Source organism: Dysidea avara, chromosome 13 (assembly GCF_963678975.1).
Source record: "Dysidea avara chromosome 13, odDysAvar1.4, whole genome shotgun sequence".
NCBI lineage: Eukaryota > Metazoa > Porifera > Demospongiae > Dictyoceratida > Dysideidae > Dysidea > Dysidea avara.
Window position 1 is genome coordinate 8,628,098 of NC_089284.1, and position 27,825 is coordinate 8,655,922.

The 27,825-nt window shown below is 37.6% G+C and overlaps 2 protein-coding genes across 2 annotated transcripts in view; one reads left to right on the forward strand and one right to left on the reverse strand.

Annotated features, from left to right (window-relative positions):
- The window catches only part of LOC136243469 (protocadherin Fat 4-like), a 19,458-nt gene extending 17,679 nt beyond the window's left edge, over positions 1-1,779 (forward strand). Inside the window, exon 2 of the mRNA XM_066034974.1 lies at positions 1,268-1,779. Within this exon, the coding sequence (XP_065891046.1) occupies positions 1,268-1,658 (391 nt within the window). The 3' untranslated portion in view covers positions 1,659-1,779. The remainder of the gene's footprint in view (positions 1-1,267) is intronic.
- LOC136242606 (polyketide synthase PksN-like) lies at positions 1,726-17,025 on the reverse strand. Its single transcript, XM_066034050.1, has 4 exons — positions 16,898-17,025; positions 2,965-10,628; positions 2,269-2,911; positions 1,726-2,221 (listed from the first exon to the last, which is right to left on the reverse strand). The coding sequence occupies exon 2, from the start codon at positions 10,612-10,614 to the stop codon at positions 3,541-3,543; it is 7,074 nt and encodes a 2,357-aa protein (XP_065890122.1). The 5' UTR covers positions 10,615-10,628; positions 16,898-17,025; the 3' UTR covers positions 1,726-2,221; positions 2,269-2,911; positions 2,965-3,540.
- Between the last annotated feature and the right edge of the window lie 10,800 nt (positions 17,026-27,825).

Consider the following 27,825-nt stretch of genomic DNA (forward strand, 5'->3'; position numbering starts at 1 on the left):
TGTCTATATAGTGCTTGACGTACTGCCCTGTTAGAGTATCATTACACTATACAGTTTATGCTTAAATGTTGCCTTTTACTTTACACCACTAAGTGTTTATTCTTAGAAGTCACCTGATTATTTCAACACTGCAATGCTGATTCTTTTCATGACCAGAATAGATGCATGACTATACATCTGTGTGTACAGGATTAGTACTTGCACGCCTATCAGTTCAAATTTCACAGATTTCTGGAACCCGCCCTCCCTACATCCCTGTATAGTGCAGGTAACTGTGGTCACATAATTGTTTCCAAATAATGTATGCAAGAAACACATAGTGAAACAGAAAGATAAGCTGCTCATTTACTTTATGTATGCAAGTATTAAATTTTGAAACAGAAACATGGGACAATGAACATAAAATTATTCTCAATTCCAATACATGCCTGCCCTACTCCAGGGCCGTAACCAGACCTTTATCTGGGTAGCCGGGTTTTTAAATGAATAAGTTGACTTTTTGTGTGGTGTGATGAAGGTTTACATCAGGATGTGTGAAGCACATCCAGCATGCAAAGAATGCTGAAGCTTGATAATAGATACTAAAATGGCTGAATTCAGTTTGTTGACATTTCAGTCACTAAAATAACATGGAATTTTAGGTTGGACTTTCATATATACTGAAACTGTGGACCATTTACTTGTGGACATTTTGTTGAAATTTTGGAACGTTTTTTCATGCCTACCCATAATCATATGCTTTCATAACAGCCCCTGTAGCATCAAAATACGTGTGCACATGATTGATAACAGCAATAATGAAAGTAGAGGCGGCAGGGTAAAAAGGGATGCGAGCGTGGATGAGAAACAATTGATCAAACATAAACATATGCTTTCATAACAGCCCCTGTGGTATAAAGCAAACAATACATAAAATTAATGTGATAGATCATCTGTTGAGAATCAAATCCACACAAGCTAGCCACAGTCTCCTGTGGTTTGCAATATAAGTACTATAAACAATACTGACCTCACCTTTTAGTAGGCAATAAAGTAATGCTTTATTGTGAGCAAGAGCTGTGTTGATGCATGTGAAGAGTGATGTGGAGGTTGGAGAGTAGATAACTTTTTAGAAATGGCTGGTAAGTTGAAAACACAAGTCAAATGTAACCACCATGGTGGATGTCTGTCTGTATAAAAAAACACACTGTATACATAAAACACTGACTGTACCTACCAGGTAATATACTAGTTGCAAATAACATTTGTAATGTTTTTGCTTACTTAGGATAAACACAGTTGTAAGCGTTTATATGATAACTGAGGACAACTTTTACCAAAACTGGACAAGTGAATCATATACTTCAGAAACTAGAGCCAGAGAATTGCAAAAAAGTTTCTATCAAGGAATTGATATAATGGAGTATCTAACTGTTTCCTTGCAACATGAAGGGAACAGAATGTTAGTAGATGAATTGTGCATTAAAAACCTTCAAGTAACTGGTGAAGATGATGCTACTGTATGGCCACAATCAGCTACCGGTATTACTGTAATAACTTTAGGTGCATTTTTTCTGGTAACATTAATCATAACAATTGCCATTGTATCTTGTGTGCATCACTTAAAGAAGAAAAAGAAATTCAGAATAGTTCCAATCAAGAATCAGCCAATATACTGAAGTATACATGCATTCATAATACACATACGTAGTTGGTAACTTCAACATGTACTATATTATTATATATGTATAATTTTGTAACCCCCGTAAAGTGTAAAATTAATTGAACTGACATGTAATACACAAGACATATATAAGAACAAGAAAAGGAAGGTCATTGACACTGGGTCATCCATAATACTATAGGTAAGCTCTATAAGTGTGTACTAAGCAACATTTGGCTACTGATTGTCACTTGTTCATATATGGTATCATATCCATTATATCTAGTATTGGATTTTTATCCCATACTGCCATCTTTCACAGTGATCGGCTACATGCAGCCGTTTGTTCTCTAAAATTTAATCTTGTCTTGTGTATCCATGGCATCATGCAAATCAGTTCATAGATCTTTAAGAACAGTTATTGATGCTTTATATAATTAACAAACAAATGCAAAACTATTGGTCATGAAGTATCCAACTTCCACAACATTCTATATACACTATCTTTAAAGGGTTTTCCAGCAAGTTATTTGCATAGTACATCACTAGTGGTATTATCTCTTCACCATTATGAATTATCTGCAAATATTGAACATTATATTGGTACTGTGAAGTATACTAGTTACCTGATCAGGAGGAAGCAGAAAGCTAGATTGACCATTATCACGGAGCTCAATGGTGATACCAGCAGCTCAGTAATCACCATTATTACGATTTGCATTATCTGAATACAACCTTTACCAGAACAATTATCCAAACATCAAATAAAATGGCCCAGCTCATATTAAAAATAACACAGTTTCCAGTGACAGACAGTTGAAATACTCTGCTTCTTTATCATCAAGGTCTGCTCTTGGCAACTCCAGCAGCTATGTCTTAATCCAGTTCATCTTCATTAAACAACTGGTATTACATGAGGAGAATCTTGTGACACAAAATTTGTAGAGACACTAAATTTTATGGACCGTTAAATAGCTTCATTGCTTGCATTCAATTAAGTTGTGAGAGTATATATGCACATGCATTTCAACTTGTGAGAATCGTGCAGATGCAGGAGGGGTGACAACATATCATGTGGTCTTCCATGGTTGGGTCATAATAGTAGCAGGCCTTCAGGATTGTAATTGCTTAATGTTTACTGTAAGTTGTGAAAAGCAGAAATGTGTTGTGGCTATAATTTTAAGTTCTTAGCTACCAGACTATTGACAATTAGAATAGTATTGCCAGAGTCTAGCTCCTCAGTGGAATTCTGAGCAATGTCACTTTTACCTATAAAGCATACCTCATAATAGTTATCTTCTTAAGATGCCATATTTGATTACCTTTTTTCAATCTCACAAGTTGCTACAACGAGGTCATAAAATTCCTTGGTATTGTAGCCCAATCAGGTAGAGTTGATGCCACTGGACCACCAAGCTTAATGCTATACGTATACACTAGGGAATAACCAAGAAAATGTTTTATAGGTACTGTAAGTTTTTACCCTTGTGTAAAAATTTAAAATACTTTCAGTGATTCTGATGCTTTATATGGCCAAGAGTTCATAATATATAAATACACTACTCCCCTCTAAATATTATGAACTCTTGATATAGCAAAGCAGTCAAAATAATCATATGCATGCATAAACCATTTATTCTCAGCATAATAGAAAAATTAAATGACACACACACACACACACACACACACACACACACACACACACACACACACACACACACACACACACACACACACACACACACACACACACACACACACACACACACACACACACACACAATCACACATATATACTGGCTGATGCAAATGTAAAGAAGCTATATAACTGTAACAAATAAATGAAATATTGAATACACACAAGGTCATAATCTTGATAGGTTACAGTAACAGATCAGTTATGGATGGCCATAGGGTCCACACAATACTTGCTGTTCATCAAACATCACTAGCGTAACACATGGCACAGGTGTGACATGGTAATTCTGAATGTCAGGGAACAAACAAGGAATGTCAACATTTCCATTTAACAAGTAATCGGTAAAAGTAGAGCAAGTAGCTGTATTGCATTTAGAAGAATAAATCTTGACATCATTATAAATATTGGACAGTTTGATTAAAGAGTTAATGCTTGTCACACTAATTATTACTTGTAATATATCCATTGTTTGATTGGGATCTTTTGCTAAAATTATCATTCGACATTCGTGATAACCCACTTCAGCAAGTTTGATATCCCTCAATCTCTTCGCTACAGTAACACACAAATCCAACATGTTGTACTGACTGTGATCTTGACAAATTATTTGCTCGATGTAGGTGTAATAAAGTGATGCTTGTTGTTTTATTTGTCCCAGTGTTGTAAAACTAAACAGCAGTGGGCAATGTGCCAATTTGGGAAGTCCAGCTACTTCATTTTTAATTTTGCAACAACTGTGTTCAGCTAGTATAGCATGATAATAGGTATCAGCTGAATCAAATGAACTTAATCCAGCTATCCTTGTCATATTCTCATTTGTCTTCCAAGCCACCACCTTACTGGTTGAGTACGGTAAAGAGCAAGACACTTTGAGATATGGTGATTCCAGCTGAACTGTTGGAGGGATTCTTTTATGAGCAAACATCACTAATATTTTGAATAAACCTAATAAGCCTGCAGTTGACTGTAAATTTCCAAATATGGCCTTTACACATCCTATTGGCAAATGATTATGCTTAAAAAGTGATTTCAGTGCAGACAACTCAAATCCACTTTCTACTATTGTCCCTGTATCATGACATTCAACAAAGCCAACATCTGAAGGATTAATGTTACCATCACTCAATGCCTCCTTTATTGTAATCTGAACAGAACTTAATGTATTACATCCATCATCATGCTTGATGTTACTAGTTGCAATGCTTTTAACAATACCATAAATATATTTGTTTTCTTTCAGAGCATTGCACAAAGGCTCAATGTAAATGCAAAGTACACCTTCACCTAACATTGCACCACCTGTACCTTCATCACAAGCTGTTGTGTGACTCTTCGTACTTGTTCTTACTATTCCTGGGTGTACAAGATTGATCCCACCAACTAGAGCACTTTCACAATCATTATTCTTAATCGATTCACAAGCTTGTTTTAATGCCATCAGTGATGAAGAGCAGGTTGAGCTTGTGGGACCATTAAGGTTCCACTGATCAGCAAAAGAAGTTGTTATTATCCCTGGCACTGCTTCAATTTTATGCATTTGGCGATTTAGCTGATAATAACTATAGCTAACAAAAGTACCAATCTTTGCACCTCTGCTTCTGGAAAGGTTCTTTCCTTCAGCTAAAGCTTCAGTTGCTACTTGAAGAAAGAGACGTTGTTCAGGTGACATATTTTTAGCTTCGTCAAGTGTCATTTGAAAAAAGTTAGGATCAAAGTTATCAATGTGCTCTAGGAAAGCACCCTTAGTTTCTGTAAACATATTGCAAGTAGGGGGTGTTGATTGATCAAAAGTATCATGAATTCTCTTCTCAGAGAATGACCCAAGCACATCTTTACCGCTATCATTTAATGCTTTCCAGAACTGAGCAAGTGATACTATTCCTCCTGGCAGCTTTAGTCCCAAACCAGTGATTGCAATTTTGTTAGTATCAACTGTTCTCTTACTAACTTCGTTGTGATCTTCAGTTTCATTGATGTAAGCTGCTAAACTATCAATACTTGGACAGCAAAAAATAGTGGCAATATCTATATCATAGCTGGATCTTTCTTTGATCAAAGAAGCAAAACGAAGAAGAATTAAAGAATTACAGCCTTGTTCCATGAAGCTTTGTTCAAGATGTACTTGATTGGACTGAATTTCCATTGCTTCAGCAAGCAGTTGTGTTAAAATAATGTGTGCTTGTGTTTGTTCCCTTAGATTTGTCTCACTGAGAATTTTTCCACTCCAAATATCTGCTAGTTTAGGCAATGCTTTGTGGTTTACTTTTCCGTTCTCTGACATGGGAAGCTTTTCTATAGGGTGCACTATGTCTGGTAGCATGTAGTCTGGGATATTGCCATAGAGCACACTCTTTATGGTTGAATAGTCAACGGAAACATTTGACTCTGGCACAACAAAGGCACAGAGGAACTTGACTGTATTGTCAGGTTCATCACTTTCAAGAATTGCAACACATACATCTTTTATACCTTTCACCAATGCAATAATTTTGCCTTCAATTTCAGTGGTACTCATTCGAAAACCCCTCAATTTCACTACGTTGTCTAATCTCCCAAGAAGTTCAAGGTCACCTGATGGTAGCCAGCAAGCAGCATCACCAGTTTTTAGGCACTCATGGTCAATACCCTTTATGTAACATTTCTTGACATCACCTGAAGCTAAAACAGAACCACCAATATACAATTCACCTATGGTGCCAACTGGACATGGTTGTAGTGTGTGCTTGTCTACGACATACAAATGTACACCTGGAAGTGGCTTGCCTACTGGGACAGTATTGCTTCTAGTTCTTGGTAACACGCTTCCTTCAAAATATGATGAGTCAATAGTAGCTTCAGTCATACCGTAGCTGTTCAAAATTCTCTGGTTCTTGTTCAGATGGGTTTTCACTTTCATGTACACATGTGAATGAAGAACATCAGAACCTAAAATAAACAGTTTAAGAGAATCTAAATCTCCACGCTTTGCATTTTGGACCAACTGTGAACCAAACTGAGGTGTAACTTCAGCCAGTGTGACTTTCCGCTGTTTGATCAGACTGATTATATACGGTATGTCAAGTCTAAAGTGGTTAGGACAAATAGTCAGAACCCCACTGCTACATATCAAGGCTTTAACCAAGTCACCAATGAAAACATCAAATGTTAGTGGTACCCACTGAAGCACATTTACACTGTAAGTACTCATATCATATTTAAGTTTCCAAGCATTTGCCAATATGTTTAGATTTTTGTGAGTAATCTTGCATTGCTTTGCTTTCCCAGTTGTTCCCGATGTTCTGATGATGTAAGCCAAATGGTCTTCAGTTGCCTTTTCTTCACTTACGACATTACTGCCTACAGCATTACTGCCCGTATGTAAAAGATCGGTTACACTGAACACCTTAACTTTGCTGAGATGCAAGTCATTTATGTCAGTTGACAAGTTAATAATAACAGCAGACACTGAAGTGCTTTTCACTACACTGTTAAAAGTAGCACTCGACACTGGTAAAAAATGGCCACCAGCTTTCCACACACCTAAGATAGACACAACAGCAAATTCATCTTTCTCTGATAAAAGTAAAATGGGATTGTGTTGAAGGGCAATACGGCCTACATGCAAAATGAGTCCCGAAGCAATTCTGGTGGCCAATGTATTCAAGCATTCATATGTTAGTGTCCTATTTTGGCAAGCTACTGCACAAGCATTAGGATATTTCTCTACATTTTCTTCAAATGTATGAATGACTGATAAACCATTGGAGTTAAAACTCGACTCAGTGTGACTGAATGAATGAACAAGATCCAACTCAATGGATGACAGCACTTGAATAGCATCAATTTTCTGGTTGAGCATGCTTGGGGCATTTTTACACATTTCAAATATTCCATCAAAAAGTCTTTCGGAAATTCCACCATCAATTATACCAGCTGCCCATTCACATGTGATAGTTATTATGTTGTCTTGATTGGAAACAATGTTAATGCCAAATGGCATTTTGGCATGCTTTGAATGGACCAAAATCTCATTGTTCGATGGCATATTTCGTAAACAGTTATTAAATGTCACACAGCAAAATGAGTTATAACTCTTTGCATGCTTCTTTTGGATCATCTTAGCAACTCTGTCAAATGGATACTGTGAATGGTTTACTGATAATGACCATTGTTTAGCAATGTCTTGGATGTACTCATGTAGTAATGAATTAATATTGACACTTGTTGTGAACAACACAGTGTTTACAAATGGTCCATCAACATCCTTGCCAACATGAGATCTTGTGTGAACCGGGATAGCAATAGCTATTTCAGAAACGCCAAGGTATCGCTCAACAACAAGAAGTGTACATGCCAAGTAATAGTCAAACTGAGTAATGTGCAGGTCACAACAACATTTTGCTATTATGCTTAAAACTTTGTCAGGTACACTCTTGCTAATTTGTTTAGCTAGATAAACCATAGAATCATTCCAAACGGAATCAGCTTTAGGTAGCATAGTTAGATTAACATCTGGTGGCAATAGTAAAAACTTTTCACTCCAAAATTGGCTGTCTGTGCTATACTGTGATGAATTATAATAAGCTTCCTCACTTATTGGTACATAAACATTGGGAACATTGTTAGTTAGCTTCATCCCATTTAAAAAACTATGGATGTCGCTACTGATATTTGACAGAGTAATGTCATCTGAGATGATGTGATGCACATGTACTACCACAATAGTGACATTGTTATTGCACACTTTCAGTAGTCGGAAAACTGCAAGTGGTGAAGCAAGTATTTTAATCACTGGAATGGATTTGCTTAAGTACAAACTTGCTTCTTCAAGGCATTCAATTGACTCAATTTTGACATCAAAATTCACTACTTGCTGATCTATACCCATTTCATAGTTCTGAATACATGAATTTCTTTTTATTATGCAGGCAAGTATAGGATGACGTTGGACTAGATATTCAAACACATCAGCGATAGTTGAACTATCTTGTGTATAGTAAGCTACTGTATTGACATAAGCAGTTGATTGAGGACAGGCTCCTTGTGCAAGCAGTATTCTTTGCTGAGTAGTTGACAAATTTTTGCTAGCAGAATTTGTATTTAAGACAAAACTTTGACTGATACTTGAATCTACAGCTAGTGCTTCTTCTTGCTGACTGGCATAACATGGTCTTTTTGCAAAAGACTGGGTAGTATTTTCAAAATAAGCAAGAATTGTGTTAAACGTACATGTAGAATTAATTGGCAGTTGTACAAGATCACAACTAGTACCTTGAAGTTCCCTACAGATCTGTGCTAGCTTATGATGATTGATTCCTAGTGACAGGAGGCTTTCTTCACCATTTATATGCCAGTCATAGTTCTCACCAAGTATGCTATTTAGAGTTTCTGCCAGTAAGCTGAAATACACTGTGGGTGGTCTTATAGCAGGAACATGCTCACTTTTTTCACATGATTTCTGAAGCTGTTGTTGTGGAAGATTTAGGCACAATGGGTGACTAGTTTCTGGCCATACTCTTGTGTTATTAAATCGATACGTGGGTAAAAATGGTACCTTTTTAAATCCATTGTTGTCACCATAGAGGCATGACCAAGATATTGATTTGCCTTTGATGTACAATAAAACTGCATCATAAAACCCTCTTGCAAAACTGGAGGCATTTAAACTCATTGAAGTAGGGGTATGAAATATGCCACACCCCTCATAATTTCCCCATTTATTCTCTAAAACAGCTGACTTTTGCGACAAATCTATGTTGGGTTCATTGTCTAAAAGGAATTGTAAATTGTGCTGCATTCGATCCCAGCTATTAGCATAAACGACTGCTCTGTAGCAGAGGTTATCATGCATTCTACCAGAATTTAAAGAGTAGCAAACATTTTGCAGATGTCTATAAGTTCTGTTTTCTGAACTGTTGAAGAATTTTACTAATGCAGAAATAAATTTTAATAAAGATTGTGGAGAATTTGCTGCTAAGACCAATAATTGACTACTGTGATGTTGATTGATGGGATGCACATCATCATCAATACTCTCAATGGTTTGAGAGCACACGTACTCCTTGAGAACCACATGCACACTTGTACCCTGTGTACCTAAAGCACTACAACTAGCAAATCTTGGAGATGTTCTCCATTCAACCACAGAGGCATTTACATAAAAAGGTGCTTCCTTCATATCATCACTGAAACCTGGTTTTAGAACACTTCTTATTGGTGGGATCTGCTTTTTCATCAAACACAAGATTGCTTTTATTACAGCAAAGATGCCTCCTCTACTATCAGCTAGTTGTCCAGTGTTGATTCCAATGGATTGTAAAGGAAATTTCTGAGTGCCAAGATTCTTAAATGTATTTGCGATGCTAGCTACCACTACTGGATCTCCAACAGGAGTCTCAGTGCCATAAGTTTCAAAGTAAGCAATATGGTCAGGTAAAATCTGAACCAAATTCCGAGTGTGGAAAAAAAGGTCAGCCTGTGGAATAACCAGTGGTGTAGTAGTGATGCAACATGAGGTGTCATGCTGATTAGATGAAGTGGCTTCCAAGACAGCATATATAAAATCTTTATCAGCAATTGCATTATGTAATGGCTTCAACAACATAACACCACACCCTTCACTATATGATACGTTAGCATTCCCCACATTAAACCCAACATGACTGCAAGCATCTGGTTTCAAATTTAGTGGAAGAAGGTCAAGAGATATTTCTCCTGCAATGGTCATTTCACACTCCCCAGATAAGAGGCCCTGACAGGCCAAATGGACAGCTGAAAGTGATGAGTATCCAATAGGTAACATCATAGATGGGCCAAGCAAGTCAAACATACGAGATACCCTGGAGGATAACAAAAGGGGATGATCATTAGAAACATCCTCAGATAGTATGTATTTGTACTTGCTTGCAGTACTACAAACATACACTCCAGTACGAGTACCCCTAATTTTACATGAGTAGCCTGAATCTTCAAATAAACTCCACAAGGTTTCAAGAAAAATACGTTGCTCTGGCTCAATATGGAGGGCTTCCTTATGGTTAAATGAAAAGAAGCTACAGTCAAATTCATTAATTGATTTAAAATATGAACCAGCAAGAAATGGATTTTTCTCATCAACTAAATGGTCTCTAAATGCAGAAAGGATGTGATGAACATCAGATGACCTCTCTGGTGGAAAACTCGCTTCACAGTGTTTGCCAGTAACAAGTAGCTCCCACAGATCATGGCATGACTGAGCACCTGGTACTCTTGCTGAAATACCAACTACAGCAATAGGAAACTCTCTAACTGCCATTAGAAATATCACACCTGCATAACAAACACAATAGCAATAACGTGCATATACACTATTACACGTGGATGGATACTAATGAAGTTAAAGATAACTATTATTTTATGTTAAATACAGCGCAGTGATATTCACACACATGCACGCATGTGTGCACACACACAAACACGTACCCATACATGCACACGTCAATTGCAATGTTGGTTTCAGTATTTCACATGGCAACTGTAAGTGTGAGTCTTTAGTTAATAGAATTATTACCGAATTCTACAATTTCTTTGTCACTCTTCAGTCTCTAAAAGGTTTTGAAGCAGAGTAGTGTCATAGTTAATGGAAATGGGAACTGTGGTTGGGGAAAATCTAACAGCAAGAGTTACAATATGAACCAAAATTTAGGTACTGAGATACAAGTTTCAAAGACAAAACTATATCTTTAGCAACACCAATATTTATATGTATAATGAAAACTGTTGAGTGTGAAGATGGCTATTTAATATAGTGCTAAGACCCTTCCCGCATTTGTTGTATCCCTGAAATGCATCCATAGTTGTCACTGTTAATTTATCACCATGACGTGATGTGTAATACAAACCAGTTACACACCCATGCCGGCAGCTTCAAATATGCTTACTGGGCAACTGGAAGTGTGTTACAGTCAGACAGTGATTACATAAGAAACTGACATATAAAATGAGGTTACAACAAGGTACAATGTTGTGGTTTTCCAACCCTTGTAGAACTAGTGCATAAAAGAAAAGGATGAGTGATTTTAAATGGAAAACATATTATCACCATTTGAGACATGCATGGGGACAAAGTTAGTAAAATAGACCATATACAATGTACTATTATAGGGTCATACAAGTTGAAAAACAGTAATACCACATAGAGAGGAAACTTTGGCGGGGGTAAACTTTGGCGAATAGCAAGCAAAATTGCATTTTCATTGGCAAAATAAACTTTGGCTCAATGCTTAGCAATAAAGACTCCAATGTGAGGCAATACAAGTAATTGGAGGGTTAAACTCTGGCAAATTTGTAGCAAATCGCCAAATTCGCCAAAGTTTCCCCCCAGCAAAGTTTCCCTCTATATGGTAAATAAGAACAAGTAGTTATTGAAGAAAACTGCAATAACTGACTTATCTGAGTACATGCTGCTGCCATAATGTGCTCACTGTAAACAATTTCAATTAAAAATCCAAATACTAAAATTTCATGAAGATTATATTAGTGTGTATTTTACATAATCTTGTTAATTTGAAGTTTGGCATGTACTCAAATACATATTACATACTAGGACAGGGTACAATATAAACAAAGCTACAGTACTATATTGAAGCCTGAAAACAGAAACTATGATCACACAAGATGCGCAATTAATTAATTAAGGTTCCGCAATTTTCTTCTTCATCAAATGCAAAATACAATGCCAATATCATCAAGAGCCTCTTTTTTCCATACTTGAGCTTTTACCAGTAACCACTAGCTATTGTATAACTCTCTATAATCACCATTGTATTATTATATGTTGTGATAGTCAGTTTCTTATATAAATTGCTGTATTTGTAAATGACAGGATCTGTGGTCAGGTTCCATGTATAGCAATTGATGAGCACAATACAATAATAATGACAAACCAATTGGCTGTGTAAATAGTTACCATTTTAAAGACTATACTCATACTAATTGTACAACATACCTTGTTAAGCTGCCTATTCATTAGTAGGCTTCACATTTCAATTGCAAAATGAATTCACTGTCAACTTCACACATTTATATCATTCATTTACATGCCATCATAATACATGAACCATACCTAGGCTATATATAACAAAGCATTTTTGTGGCTGGTGGGTGCATGATGTCTTTTGCAGCTAAAAGGACAAATGATTACATCAGGCCATTATAAAGAGCTATGTGTGAATACTAGCAAGTTGTTGTAGTACCATTATAGCCAGGTGTGTGTGTGCTGGACTTTCACAGAACAATAGTTGCTTATCTGTCCTTATATAGGTGAGTAACTGACTGACCCCTTGTGAACAGCTGGATAACCCCCTTCACTGGAGGTTATGCAATAGACCATCAGAATAAGGCAGATTGATTTTAGATGTGAGATGACTCTAGTAAGTAGTTTTTACATAATTAGATGTTTTTAGTATAGATGATTTGCCACTTTTTCTACTTTAAGAACAGAAATATGTGTGCACACTACATAACAACTGTGAAGATACACTGTGAAATGCTTTAATGAGCTAACCTCAATAGAGTTCAGCGACACATTCTAGCTGTCAACGACTCAACATCACACAAGAATGACAAATTTGATAGCAAATAGGCATGCAAACCTTGAAGTGAACTATAGATGAACTACAGATGAAATTTAGGAAGAGTTCATTTATGAAGTCCAGCCAAACAAAAAAACTCTACTCTGCACAGACCAGTGATGATTGAAAAGTGAAATCACCACAAAATCCCCACCAGCAGGCATATTTTGTTTGCAACTTTGAAAATCATCCAAAGTCAATGCTCAAAGTTCTAGTTAATTGTCATACTCTCAGGTAAACTTATATACTGCTTCACTGCATTCAATAAAGTGCATTGTTTGTTATTCAATAAAGTGCTAACATAAAATCGGATACATTCTTGCATTCATATGAGCTCAGGTTGAATCTTATAAAATGTCATAAGCAGGTTCAACCCTACAAAGTATTATATAGGGTTGAGCCTCAGGTCACAAAGTAAAAGTGAGTTGCAGTTTTGGTGAATGCATAAAGTGCTTAGAAGACAATTAGCACTCAGTGAATACCATCATCTGATGAAGTGATGATTGCTTGTGAACAGATTGAAAGTGGGTTACTCCACCCCACTTTTTGGTGTTCATAAGAAACAGCGTTTATCGTGTAGGGATCACATTACATGCAGGGATCACATTACATGCCATCTATGCATGTGTTGTTGTTTCATTTAATACTATACAGCAGTGAATTATCACTGGTTACTTAGTGATGATTACAAAGAAGTGGTTACTTTGGCAATTTCATCTTTGAGATCATCTTCTTATTAGGGATCGCTAGGTAACTAAGTTTAATGCAGCTTAGCAACACATTGTGATGGCAAATCTAGAAATTCTTAGAGGGGGTTTAAGGTTTAGGCAGCAGGGGGATATTCTTACATGGGCGTTTAGTGGAAGTCACTCAAAAAGTACTTTCTTGGCATGCTTCTCTAACTAGGAGGTCTGGGGGCATGCCTCCACAGGAAAATTTTGAATTAGCCATCTAAGATTGAATTTGATAACACTTTTGATTGAATTAACACCAGTAGCATATCTAGGGGTGGGTCTGTGCCTTATCAAAGAATTTTGGTACTATACGAGTGGTGTCTTTATGTGAGATCAAGATACTCTAATAGAGCAGTCAATCACTCCAATAAAGAGAATCAGTGTAGCAGACTATGCAGTTATTAATAAGGATTTTTGTGTACCTTATTAGTGATGTTAATGTATAGTTGGTGGAGGACTGCCATTGTGGGTAAGCAGTTACCTTTATTTTTGCTCTTGGCCCTACCAAACCAGAGAGTAGATATGCCTCTGATAAACACTATATCAATTACTGCATGCATGGTGTTATCTATTATCCATCTGTAGCAGTGACAATTCTAAAAGCTGACATGCAGAGGCAAAGCAAACCAACTGAATATGTTCCACAGGAAAATTTTGGCATTTTAGTCTTATTTATATACTGCAATTTTAGCTAAAAATTGTTGAATAAACATTGAAAGTGACCACATGTTTGAAAGAAAGCTTATTATTCAATACCATGCAGTCTCTAGAAGTGGAAATTATGAATTTGCATGATAAGCAATGAATGCATGGGGCACAACAAATTACTGTAGTAGTATGATTTCACGTATCAATTCCTTCCACTCTGGCATAGGTTCTCCTAGGCCTACCAATAAAATAAGTTTTGGAGAAATTTTCAGGATAGTTACCAGGGGTGGATTCAGACTTTTTAAAAGGGTGGTTTAACCCTGGAATATGGCAATTGTACTAGCTATACCTAGTAGCTAGTAACATTTCATAACAAAATAATCACTCTCCAGCAATGTTTCACTGTTAAATTTTACTATTACGTACAGTTGAACCGATAATCGGATCGGTAATTGGTAGAATCCGATAATTAGCTGTTTTTACTATAATTGGAAATCAGTTGTAATGGACTGTGGCCAGCAGATTATCAGCTTCAGCACCACTGGAGGGCTGGTGGTCTGGTATGTACTTAGATAATTTGTTTATGTTTTGTGGTAACCACAAAGATAAACAGTGATGGTTCAGGCCCTAGCCCACTTTTCTGACTAGCAACTTTGAGTTGAGGTAAGTGTACAATTTCACAGCATTGACTTTGCTAGTTCTTTTAGTAGTATGCACAAGTATAACTTGTGGAGACCTACAATCGGGTATCGGTTAACTATTGGTAAAACAGAGTAAAAATATATCGGATATCGGTTTTCCCTAATAAGTGGGAATCGATACAACTCTACTATTAAGCCTTTAGAAGTAGTACTAATCAGTCGTAATATCTTTAAACCATTAAAATAATAAATATTTTAGAGGCGCTTATTACATGTGCAGAGACCACCTGGCAGGGGTGGTACCAGAATGGCATCAAAGATTAAACTAGGTCGTTAGCTATACATATAACAAACGTAATTTATGCACTTGACTGCTAGTCTATCACCCACCTGTGCCTGCTCCGTAAACCGATTTTGGGTGAGTGCCTTATTGTCAGAGGGGATTTCAGTTGAAACTAATGCAACACCCCCTGTATCTGCCACTGCTTTGCAACTACACTTGTTGTTATGGAAATAATGAACAGCATCAGTAGCATTGGCTTTTGGCTTTGCCTTTTGAAATTTGCCCATTTTCATAGCAATAACCACATGCATCAGTGGTAGCTACGTAGCTAGTTAGTTGTTCATCTCAAATTTCACTGTACCCATATTATTATTATTATTATTACAAAATCAAGCAACACTACTACACAAGTGTACCATAAGATATATGTTTAAATCAGCAACCATAAACATTACACACACACACACATACCACAAAAACACATGTAAATAGCTAGCACATTACCACTTGTAGATAATCGGTTCCCATATTGAAGCCATGCAGTCATTATGCTAGCTATGATTACACCACTTTCATACATGTTGAATCAACACTGTTACCATACACCCTGATAGCCGCTACTTCATTCACTAGTATTTTATCAGGCAAGGCAGCTAGCTACCCTCACAAGGAGTAGTCACTATTAATAGAACCATGCATCTGTGACTAGGATCAGCAGTTTAGATTGACTAAAATTCACCTGGAAAAAGGGTCTTGATCGCGTGATGGTTTATATTGAAGCATTGAAAATCCTAGTCACAGTTTTGTCAGCATGCAAGTTACTTTACTAAGGCGCTTGACCACCACTTTAGACTTCGTGATTCGTTCAATGATTCCAACCATAGATAATATATCTATATCAGTGTTCCAACCCACTCAGTGCCGCAGGACCAGCAGATATGATTCAAATCCAACCACTGAGCTGGTAGTCTACTAGTGTTATATTATGCACAAAAAAAAGCAATTAAGTTTAAGGTAAATGGAGATAACTCTGTGAATATTTTGGGTTCGCGTTCATAACTTACGATCAACGAAACTGATTGTAACTAAATTTGGGACATACATTTATGTATGCCAAATTGTGAGTGATTCGACGTAAGATATGGCTATCATAAAAACTAGAGTAGCTAGAAACTACTACTTTAGTACAAGTAATCTCCATTAATTTCTTTTTAAGTGGTTTAGGAGTTACAGCCCATCGGCAAAGTAAAAATTCACAAAGTTACCTCCATTTACTAATTAAACAGCCGTAAGGCTTATCCTTTTACTCGGTCCTATCTAGTAATGTAGCTTGCGCGATAAAAGTGCATAGTTTTGAGTGAACCTTACTAGTTACTCCAGAAAACTTGCCACACGGGCGTATTCCACTGAGGCTACACGATACTACTGAGGTCTACAGTTGCAGAGGTCAAACCAAGCTCGGGTCAAACGCTTCGCGAATCATACCGGACGGCCGATTAATCGCACAATAGTGTACATGGTGTTTAGTACAATACCAGTATGGACAATACACATCACTAAATTTACGCTGCCTTAGGCTATCTACCAATAATTCATGCATGCTGTTGAAAGACCAACAAAATCAGTAGCTAAACCTGGTGAGTATTAAACAGGTTCGTACCTTACGTCCTACACAACCGACTGAGTAGCTACCGCCACTGACAATCAAGAGTTGCAGGGAAGCGTGAAAGTCGTTTTCCCACTGGACAGGCGATCGATCAAGGTATGCGCCGACTTTTATAGATTGAACTGATCATAGGCCAACTTTTATTAACTCCTTGTTTCCTGTCCCCATAAGAACATTCAACTAGTGCGGGCGGGCGTCAATTTATTATTACTACTGAATAGCTAAAATTTTAGGCTGTTGCTATTCCTTCAAACTTTTTTCTGTTGACTTGTTGACTTTTTTGTACAAAATGTATGTCAGACCTCACTTGGAGTATTGCATCCAGGTCTGGAGCCCTTACTTGGCGAAAGATATTGATCTCCTAGAGAAAGTACAGAGACGTGCCACCAAGTTATTACCTAGTTTATTTGATTTACCATACGAAACTCGTCTAGAGAGACTTGGTTTATATTCACTGTATTGTAGACGTCAAAGGGGAGATCTAATTGAGACCTACAAGATATTGAATGATTACTATGACATCAACCCTACCTCATTTTTCACTTTGAGTAATACGGATACCAACAGAGGTCACCACCGTAAACTCTTTAAATTTCGATCTCGGCTGCTAGTGAGGCATAATTTTTTCACCAACAGAGTAGTTAATTTGTGGTATTTCTGCACCAACCGTGGCATTGTTTAAGAAGAATCTTGATGATTTATGGAGAACAACAAGATATGGGCACTCTCAAAGGCCTGCGGCCTAGCTTGACAGTCTTGTACTGCCAAGCAATTTTTGTCCATTAATAATAATAATAATAATAATAATAATTCGTACGGTCACGTACGAATAGCCCACGTACTATTAGTACGGTCACGTACGCGTACGAATAGCTCACGTGCTATCTATGAAATCACCTTGTGCTATTCGTACGGCAGTCCGTATGAATAGCAAAAAGGCTATTCATACGATGGTACGTACAAATAGCTTACCTGCTATTCGTACGGTCACGTAACAGCGTAACTAGGGTGTAACTACCCTACCACTTGCAAATTGCTATTCGTTGGCAACGGTCAACTGCCTCCTCAGTGAGAGATTGACATACAGTGCGTATTTATGAGTGGCCTGTACTCTACTAAAGAGCTTTGGTATGTAAGATCGAGATATTGTAATAAAGTAATCAATCACTCGAATAAAGCAGTCACATTATTTAGTAGAGAAGCAGTATCAAATTATGCAGTGCAGTGTGTTATATTTGGTGGAAGACTGCCATTGTCAGCAGGCTGTGACCTCTTTTTACTCCAACCCAGAGTCTGGATCCACCATTTGACATAGCTCAATCAAGTTCAACTGACTTATTGAATTTCCATGCATGGTACAGTGACACTTCATGTTCACTTGTACTATGTATGCATTGTAGTCTCGGTAAGAGCATGCATAATACAATAATAATAATCACAAAATCAATATTCAGATAGTTTTACTCAAACCAATACAGGAATATCAGTTAACTGTTAGCTAGCTAGAGCTAACATACAAAAAATACAAGCATGTATATTACAACTATATGTCATATAGCTAGAATAAGATGACCATGGATTACCTTGTGGTCATAATGGCATGATGCTAGATCTCTGCCAAAACAATGATCATTACAGGAATATATACTCCAGTAATCAATTTGCATTTGCACTTTCAATGGACCTGGAGAATTTATGCTGGTCAATAATTAGCAAAGGTAACGATATATTTCAAACATCAGTTGTGTGACATATACAACTTCAGAATTTGACATGGGATTGATTGCTACCCAGTGGTCGTAGTCAGTGTACAACACTTGACAGTATGCATGCAGCTCCTATAAAGCAATTCCATAGCACAACATTCTGTAAAACTTGAAATACAGTCTCGAGGAGTTCTTAGATTGTGTCCTATAAGTCATGAGATTGGTCACGAAAGAGCTGATGAGAGGCATTAATCTTGTCATACCAGTGTAGCTGGGAGTGAGACACTTAACTCTTGTCATACTAGTCGGTTGTGTGTAGCTGAGAGTGAGACACTCATATCTTGTCCTATATACGTAGCTGGGAGTGAGACACCTATAATGTGATCAATCCTCTAAGTACATTGCAGCTGTAGTTGTACTGTTGCTTATCTTGTAGTCAGGGTGACTGTTCAATGAATTGCTGCAATATAGAAAGTTGACAATGAAGTTTGTTCGTCTTGAAGTGGTGTACAATGGGTGGCTGCTATTCTAGACTGAATACATGGTTGCCAACTGTACAACCACACTAATTCGGTAATACTTACTCATTCTGCAACTAGACTATGTGATCCCTTTCTGAATACTTCTTTGGTGCACGTGTTTCCGACAAATAATCCCTCCTCGCTGGAAAATCGTCTGTCTGCCGTACAGGATTGCACAAATCCGGTCGAGAAATGATTCGGCTTGCTGAAACGTCGATATTGCATCACAAAGATAATCTACGATATTTTAAAATCCACCAAAGCGTTCAACAATTAACTCTAGTCAAAAATGTACCAGCGTAGAGCAGACGTTCACACCACCAAACATACGCGCCAAAAGCCACGTGTAGTTTCCGGAATGCAAAACTGGCTCGTTTATTATGAATCACGTGACTTCCGTACAAATAGCCTAAGAACTATTCGTACGTGACTGCCGTACGAATAGCCACTCCGAAAATTTTATTATTTATCAAACACTAGCTGCGCCATCAGATAGCCAGCTAGTCAGGCGGCGCCCGCCCCTTCGATACTTTATGCTAATGTGGCGGGCGCCGCCAGACTAATGGCCAGCTGACTGCCTCAGTGAACAGAAATGAACCATCTGTAGGGTCAAACAACCTGCAAAATGATTGACTTTGTTTGTGAAACTCCAATAAACAACCATATTTGTGTGCTGAGATATGCTAACTTCACTGTTAAAATGAGGTGTTACAGGTGCACCCATCGTAAAAGTGTTCATGTACACCCATGGTATTTACAACACCCTAAGGGAGTACTGTAGCACTAGGGGTGTTATTGAACACCACAAATGTCACTTTATTCCCCATAATAGCTAAGCCACTGTAAGGGTGTCTGCCTACACCTTGGTATATTGAAACCCACAATCGGATGCTTCTATTAAAAATTAGGTTATAAATACATTTTGTTAACTTCTATAAGAGTGACTTGGAAACAACCATGTGATAAGTATAAAAGTGTTGCAAAAATATAATTGTGTACTGCTAATGTGGTTTGTTGTTAATCATTGCATATAAATTGAAATCAACATGAAGGTTACCGGAATGTTATAGCAAGCCTACATTTCTTTTCAACAAAATGCCACCATGGAGAGCACTAGAACACCTTTAAAGTGTACTGTGACGCCTTTATAGCTATTCCTAGAACACCCTTAGGGAGTATTGTAACGCCTTTGTAACACCTTTTAGTTGCTCCTAGAGCACCCCTGGGGAGTACTACAACTCCCTTCAAAGGAGTTTAATTTAAACAGCAGTTAGAACTCCTCTAAAGGTGATTGGATTACACCCTATTTTTAACAGTGTTCATAGACAAACGCTGGAGGCACACAAATTACAAATAATTTCCATATTTCTAATTATTTATAAATGCCAATTACAAAAATAATTACCAATGCCTTGACGTGGGTGGGTGACAGGAAACAAAGTATTACTGAACAAAATTTAATGTTGGCCTTATAGACCTCTCTATAATCCATTGAATTCCTTCAAAATAATTATACCCGAAAATTGCTAATAGTTACTTAGCAATGATCATGTGATCTCTGTTACCGCACAAATTTAAATTGCACCTTGTGATTTTGAAGATTTAGCGGGCCTCGTGCATGTCGTTAATAGTAGCAATTTTTGCCAGGTTTAGTGCCTCCCACACTGATACATTGATGACCAAAGGGTTTTAATCCCATCAGAAAGAAACCAAGTATGTAAACAGTCTAGAAGAATGGAACTAAAAACATAGTGGCAACAGCGATGACTCACTGGAATTTGCAACAGCTTTAGCAAACATATCCAATCTAACAAAGCCACAAACTGATGAGCAAGCTCCACACTCAGGACATGAGCCAAGAGAGGACAAACACTGTGAGACTGAATCTGGGATACAGTGTAGAAACAGGACAAACCATTGCATGATCAAGTAACACATTAAGTACATCGTATTCCATAGTAGGAGGTCCTTGGAAAGAACCAACAGATGCAGAAAGCATACCAATGTCTAGAGGGTCAAGTGAGGAAAGGGAATCAGAAGAAGAAAGAAAGACAGAAGAATCTTACCTTGAAGCAGAGTGGTATCTCCACAACCTCACTATTTCAGAACAAGTGGAGCACCACAATGTACACCAGTGCTAAGTAAACAATGACAGCCAGAATTGTGAAAATGAGCCCATGCACCGACAAGACAAAAGAGTGCAGCAGACTAAATGATTGGACGACTCAACGCATGGGAAACAAGCCTTGAGATGTGCCCAGAATTGATGTGTTGCCAGAGGATTTGAAACAACAGACAAGGAAGCTGGGCTAGTTGCATTGCTACTTAGTATGACAGGACTTGTTGAAATTGGAGTAGATGAGTCACTATCAGGACTTGCTGGAACTAAACTACTAAGTGTTGGACCAATAATCGGATCGGTTATCAGAAAAACCATATATCGGCTATGTGTTTTGTATATCAGTATCTGATCAGCACCCAATGAAAAAGCAGCAGATACAGATATTATGTATAAAATTACAAATACATGCTTATGATGGTTACAAATGCATCAAGCTGCATTTTCCTGCATTAAAATGTTGCTATTACTACTTCAGTGTACTGTCAGCTGTTGTTATAGCAATACTGCTGCTATAAACAAGCTAAATTGGTCCTTTCACAATCAAATTTCTAGTAAAAATTGCTACAAGGTAGACATGCTGTGCTATATCGGACCGACTACGTTTATTGGCTTGAAAATACTATCCGATATCGGTTATCGGAATATCAGCAAAATCTCATATCAGTGCAACACTTTAAACTACATGACTCACTAGAGTAGTAGACAAAGCACAATTGATTGAAATAGGACTTGCTGGAACATTAAACAAACTACTATGTGTGGTATTGAACCTATTGTGAGTGTAAGCAAGAGTTCATAATATAAAGAGGGAGTTATAAACTCTTGGTGTAAGGCACTTAAATAAGTTCACAGTGTCTAAATATGCTGCTCAAGGAAAGTGTTGATAGGGAAAATTAATGCCTCAATATGGTTTCATTGCATGAAAGAGGACTAAGACAAGGCTGATTAAAGCATAGATAATATACTACTGACACTGTGTCAGTAGGTATATTATCTATGATTGAAGGTAAAAGGAAAGACAAAGTGCAGAGGGCACATGTGTTAAAGAATGCACTTTTAAGTATATGTGTTTATAAATATATGCATGAAGTGTGACATTTTATAGGAACACATATTTAGTGTTTGTAGAAATCTTTATTTCATTGGTTGTAATTATATGCACTTGTGGTTGTTTTTATAGGTTTTCATGCATTAGGTAATTTATATTGTAAGTCTTCTGATGTAAAGTATTAATTTAACTGTTCTTTTTGAATTGTTTTATTGTTACTGTACCCAGTGCATTAGTTGTGTATTCTATTGATTAAAACTGTTGTTGCTAGTGTTGTTGTCAGTGTATAAACTCTAACAGGTTATGGGCCCAGGCTCCCCAGTATCTGTGTAAGAAACTATTGAACTTGTTCTGTATACTTGTGATTGTTTTGAAGCATCATGGCAGAACTAAAATCTGTCAATTGTTCCATTGAATGGGGTAAACTATCCCACATGGAATGTGCAATGTAGAATGGCACTCATGAAGGACAGCCTATGGGGCATTGTTAATGGAACAGAAATTCCTCCAGGAGAATATGATGCTGAAAAGTGTGCCAAGTTTGTGGCAAGAAGGGACCGTGCTCTAGCACTGATTGTTTTGACACTTGAACCTTCTTTGCTATATCTTATTGGGGAGCCAGAAGATCCAGTTGTTGTGTGGAAGAAATTGTCTGAACAGTTTCAGAAGAAGACTTGGGCCAATAAACTGGAACTTCGACGCAAACTCTATGCACTCCACCTAAAGGAGGGAGGGTCTGTACAAGGACATATCAAAGCTATGACTGAGATGTTTGATGCCCTAGCTGTTGTGGGTGATCCTGTGTCTGAAGAAGACCATGTAGTGCACTTACTCGCAAGCTTACCTGATTCCTTTGACATGTTGGTCACTGCTTTAGAGACAAATGAAACAGTACCTAAGATGGAAACTGTCACAGAGCGCCTACTACATGAAGAGCAAAACCTGAAAGACAAAAGAGAGAAGGAAGGTGGGCATACCATCTCAGACTCAGTTTAGTCAAAAGCCATTTAATTGTCATTACTGTGGAAAGCCAGGAGATTTCAAGCGTAACTGTCATAAACTAACCCTTGATAAGGAGAAGAAAGGAAGGCTTGATGCCAAGAGAGAAGAGAAACACAAGGCAAACAAAGTAACTTTGGAGCAAGGAAGTAGTGAAGATGATGCACTGGTAGTTACTCATGCTCTGTTAACTTCTTCAGAGTCCCGAAAAAACAATTGGATTGTTGATTCAGGAGCCACTTGCCATATGTGCAATGATCAACAGCTATTTAAATAATTTGTTAGTTTGAAGAAGCCACAAGAAGTGACCTTAGGTGATGGACACACTCTGGAAGCTGTTGGTCAGGGAATTGTCACACTAGAAGCAAGACTACCTAGTGGAAAAATCAAAAGGTGCAACTTAAATAATGTTTTGTGTGTACCTAAGCTTGCTTATAATTTGCTAAGTGTTACCAAAGCATCAGAAGCTGGTAAAACAGTTTGCTTTAACAAGAATATTTGCGCAATATTAAACAAAAAGGGAAAGGCTTTAACTATAGCTACGAAGTTGGGTAGCCTTTACTATTTAAATTGCAAGCAAAGTCAAAACCAGCTAATGAATGTAAGCATTGACAAAAGGGAGAGTAAAGAAACTCTTTGGCATCGCCATTATGGGCACCTTGGAGAAAACAGTCTAAGAAAATTGGCTAAAAGGGGCTTGTTGATAGTTTTAATTATGATGTATCAAAGGAGATAAGTTTTTGTGAAACCTGCATTGGTGGTAAGCATCATAAAAGCCCAATGCCTACCTCAAGTGGCACTCGTTCAAAGGAGTTGCTTGGCTTGGTGCACAGTGACATTTGTGGAAAAATTAGCACAAAATCAATTGGCGGTGCTGAATATTTTCTTACCCTTATTGACAACAAAAGATGTTATGTTTGGGTGTATACCTTAAAACACAAAGCTGAAGTGTTTGATCGTTTTGTCGAATGGAAGGCCTTGGTTGAGAAACAGAGTGGGCAAAAATTGAAAGTGCTTTGCACAGATAATGGTGAGGAATATACCTCAAACAAATTTGAGGAGTTTCTGAAAATAGAGGGGGTACTTCATGAGCACACAGTACCCAAAACACCTGAGCAAAATGGTGTTGCAGAGAGGCTTAACAAAACTCTTGTAGAAACGATTCGCTCAATGCTTATCGATTCCAAACTTCCTCACAAATTCTGGGGTGAAGCACTATCTACAGCAGCTTATCTGAGAAATTTGAGCCCAACTAAAGCGCTTGAAGGGATGACACCTTATGAAGCTTGGACAAATAAAAAGCCAAGGGTGAAACATTTGCGAGTTTTTGGCTGTGGTGCATTTGCACATATTCCGAAAGACGAGAGGCAAAAGCTTGATTTCAAAGCAAGAAAATGTATTTTTCTTGGGTATGGTCAAGGAACCAAAGGCTATCGGCTTTATGATACAAATTGCCTCAAAGTGTTTTATAGCCGTGATGTGAAGTTTTGTGAAAATGAGCGAGTGCTTGAACCAGAAGCAAATAGTGAGACTGATTATCACTTTGTTGTAGACTTCTCAGGGTGTGAGGTGCCTAGCCAGAAGCAACCAACTAGCCAGTCAGTTGTTCTTAGAAGGTCAGAACGACAAAGACGATCTCTAGATTTTTATGGAGAGAGAGCAAATGCATGTACTCAAAGTGGAAAGGAACCCACTACTCTTCAGGAAGCTTTATCCAGCCCTGAAAGCTCACACTGGATGGAAGCTATGGATGCTGTGGAACCTAGTTGAGCTACCCAAAGGCAGAAAAGCTGTAGGAAGCAAATGGGTGTACAAGATCGAAACTGGTGCAGATGGAATGATCAAGCGATACAAAGCGAGATTAGTTGCCCAGGGGTTTTCGCAAAAAATACGGTGCTGATTATGATGAGACATTTTGTCCAGTTATTCGGCTTGAATCAGTCCGTGTTTTGATAGCATTAGCTGTCCAGTGTGGTCTTAAGCTACATCAAGTTGATGTGACCACAGCTTTCTTGAATGATGAGCTTGAGGAGGAGGTTTACATGAAGCAACCAGAAGGTTTTGCTGCTAAAGGCAAAGAACATCTTGTTTGTAAACTTAAGAAGAGCAAACAGTCTCCTCATTGCTGGAACGTGGCCTTAGATTACCAGCTTAAGCAAATGGGCTTCTGTCAATCCGAGAGTGATCTTGCATATATGCAGATGCAAGAGGAGATATGTTCTTTATTGGTGTTTATGTTGATGACATCATCCTTGTTGGAAAGGATGAAAAGAGAATAGAAGAAATAAAGTATGCTCTTTCGCAGAAGTTTGATATTAAGGACATGGGAAAATTACACCATTTCCTGGGAATGAATATCCTCCAAGATGAGAGCTCTGAAAGAATTTGGATTGGGCAACTAGCTTACATTAGTAATAAGATTCTCCAAAAGTTTGGCATGCAAGATTGCAAGCCAATTAGCACACCTGTTGATCCTGGGGCAAAACTTACAAAATATACAGTGAAGATTGCCTCGATCAACAACATTATCAATCTGCAATTGGAGCTTTGCTTTACCTATCGGTAAGCACTAGGCCAAATATCACTTACACTGTTAGTACTTTGGCTAAGTTCTCTTCAAATCCTACCAAACAACATTGGACATCTCTGAAGCGCATTATGCGATATTTAAAGGGAATAGCCAACCATGGCATTGTTTACTCTAAGAAAGGCACCAAACAATGTGTCGGTTACTGTGATGCAGACTGGGCCGGAGATCTTGTTGACAGAAAGTCAACATCAGGGTACATTTTCAAAATGAGTGAAGGAGCAATTACCTGGAGCAGCAAGAAGCAGCCTTGTGTTGCCTTGTCAACTGCTGAAGCCGAGTATGTTGCCTTAGCCAGTGCGGCACAAGAAGCAGTTTGGCTTAGACAGTTAATGTCTGAATTGGGGAATGCACCCATTATACCAACCACTATGTTTGAAGATAATCAATCTGCCATTACAATGACAAAAAATCCTCAGTCACATGGTAGAGCCAAGCACATAGACATCAAATACTATTTTATTCGTGAACAAGTAAATAAGGGAACTGTAACTCTAAAATATTGTGCTACAGAAGAGATGACTGCTAATATTTTTACAAAAGCACTTAGTCGTGAACAGTTCTGCAAATTACGTGAAATGATGGGAGTTAAACAAATACCAGAACATTATTCTTAAAAGTGAGGAGGAGTGTTAAAGAATGCACTTTTAAGTATATGTGTTTATAAATATATGCATGAAGTGTGACATTTTATAGGAACACATATTTAGTGTTTGTAGAAATCTTTATTTCATTGGTTGTAATTATATGTACTTGTGGTTGTTTTTATAGGTTTTCATGCATTAGGTAATTTTTATATTGTAAGTCATTTTTGGGGAGATCCCTACTTAAACAATACTACTGTACTGTTTGTAACCAATGTTTTGATCAGTCAAGCAACATCCTTATGTCATTTTGTAGTATCAGACAGTCTTCAAAAGAATGGATAGCTAAAGCTTTTGGCTGTGTTGATCATGGCATTTTATTACAAAAATTACCTTACTATGGTATTAATGGTAATGCTCTTTCCTGGTTAGCAAGTTTTTGTGTAATAGAACTCAGCAAGTAACCTTTCAGGGCTTGTTGTCATCAAGGGTATATCAAAGTTGGAGTGCCTCAGGGCTCTATCCTAGGACCATTATTATTTACAATCTATGTTAATGACTTACCTCATGTTATATTGCTATCTGATATCAACATGTTTGCTGAGGACACTAAACTACATTTTAGTCACAGCAACCTTTCAACAGTGGAGCAGACCCTACAGAACTGATATTTGGAATGTTTCCATTTGACTAGTGGTTAACAATGTAAAGCCCAATGTTGTTAAATCATTGTGTATGCTAATTGGGTCTCGTCAGAGGATAAGTGGAAAGTGTCTTAACCGAGTTTTGGATGGTGCTGCTTTGAAACAGGCTTGTACAAAGTATTAAGGAGTTTACTTTGACCAGCATCTTGCTTGGGACACTCATGTAAATTACGTTCTAAAAAGTGTCAGAGGAAAACTTTATGCACTTAATCGATTCTCCTAAGGTGCTTAAATTATTATACCAAGCGTTTGTTCTACAAATTTTCGATTATTGTGACGTAGTCTGGTCTCCTTCTAGTGCCCAGTGAATTTGTAGACTTGAAAGAGTCCATTCTAAATTTGCATCATCATTACCATCTATACATGGATCAGATGTGAATGTAACCTTAGCAGAGCATTGAACTTACCATACAGCTGCAGTGCAATTTACCATACAGCTGCAGTGCAGGTTTTTAAAGTATACTTCATAATATTCCCCACTTACTTACAAGCCATGTCAGGGGAAACCCTCACAGACTCTATGTTCCAGCCAGCACAGTGAGAACAAATTAGCTATGGCAAAAGATCAATAAAGTATCGAGGAAATGTGATTTGGAACTGTCTATCATTTACTTTTATGATGCCAAAACTCTTATTTTGTGCTAGTTTATA

Excerpts from the sequence above, each read along its gene's own strand:
- LOC136242606 (XM_066034050.1), bottom strand. The coding sequence starts at position 10,614 with ATGGCAGTTAGAGAGTTTCCTATTGCTGTAGTTGGTATTTCAGCAAGA.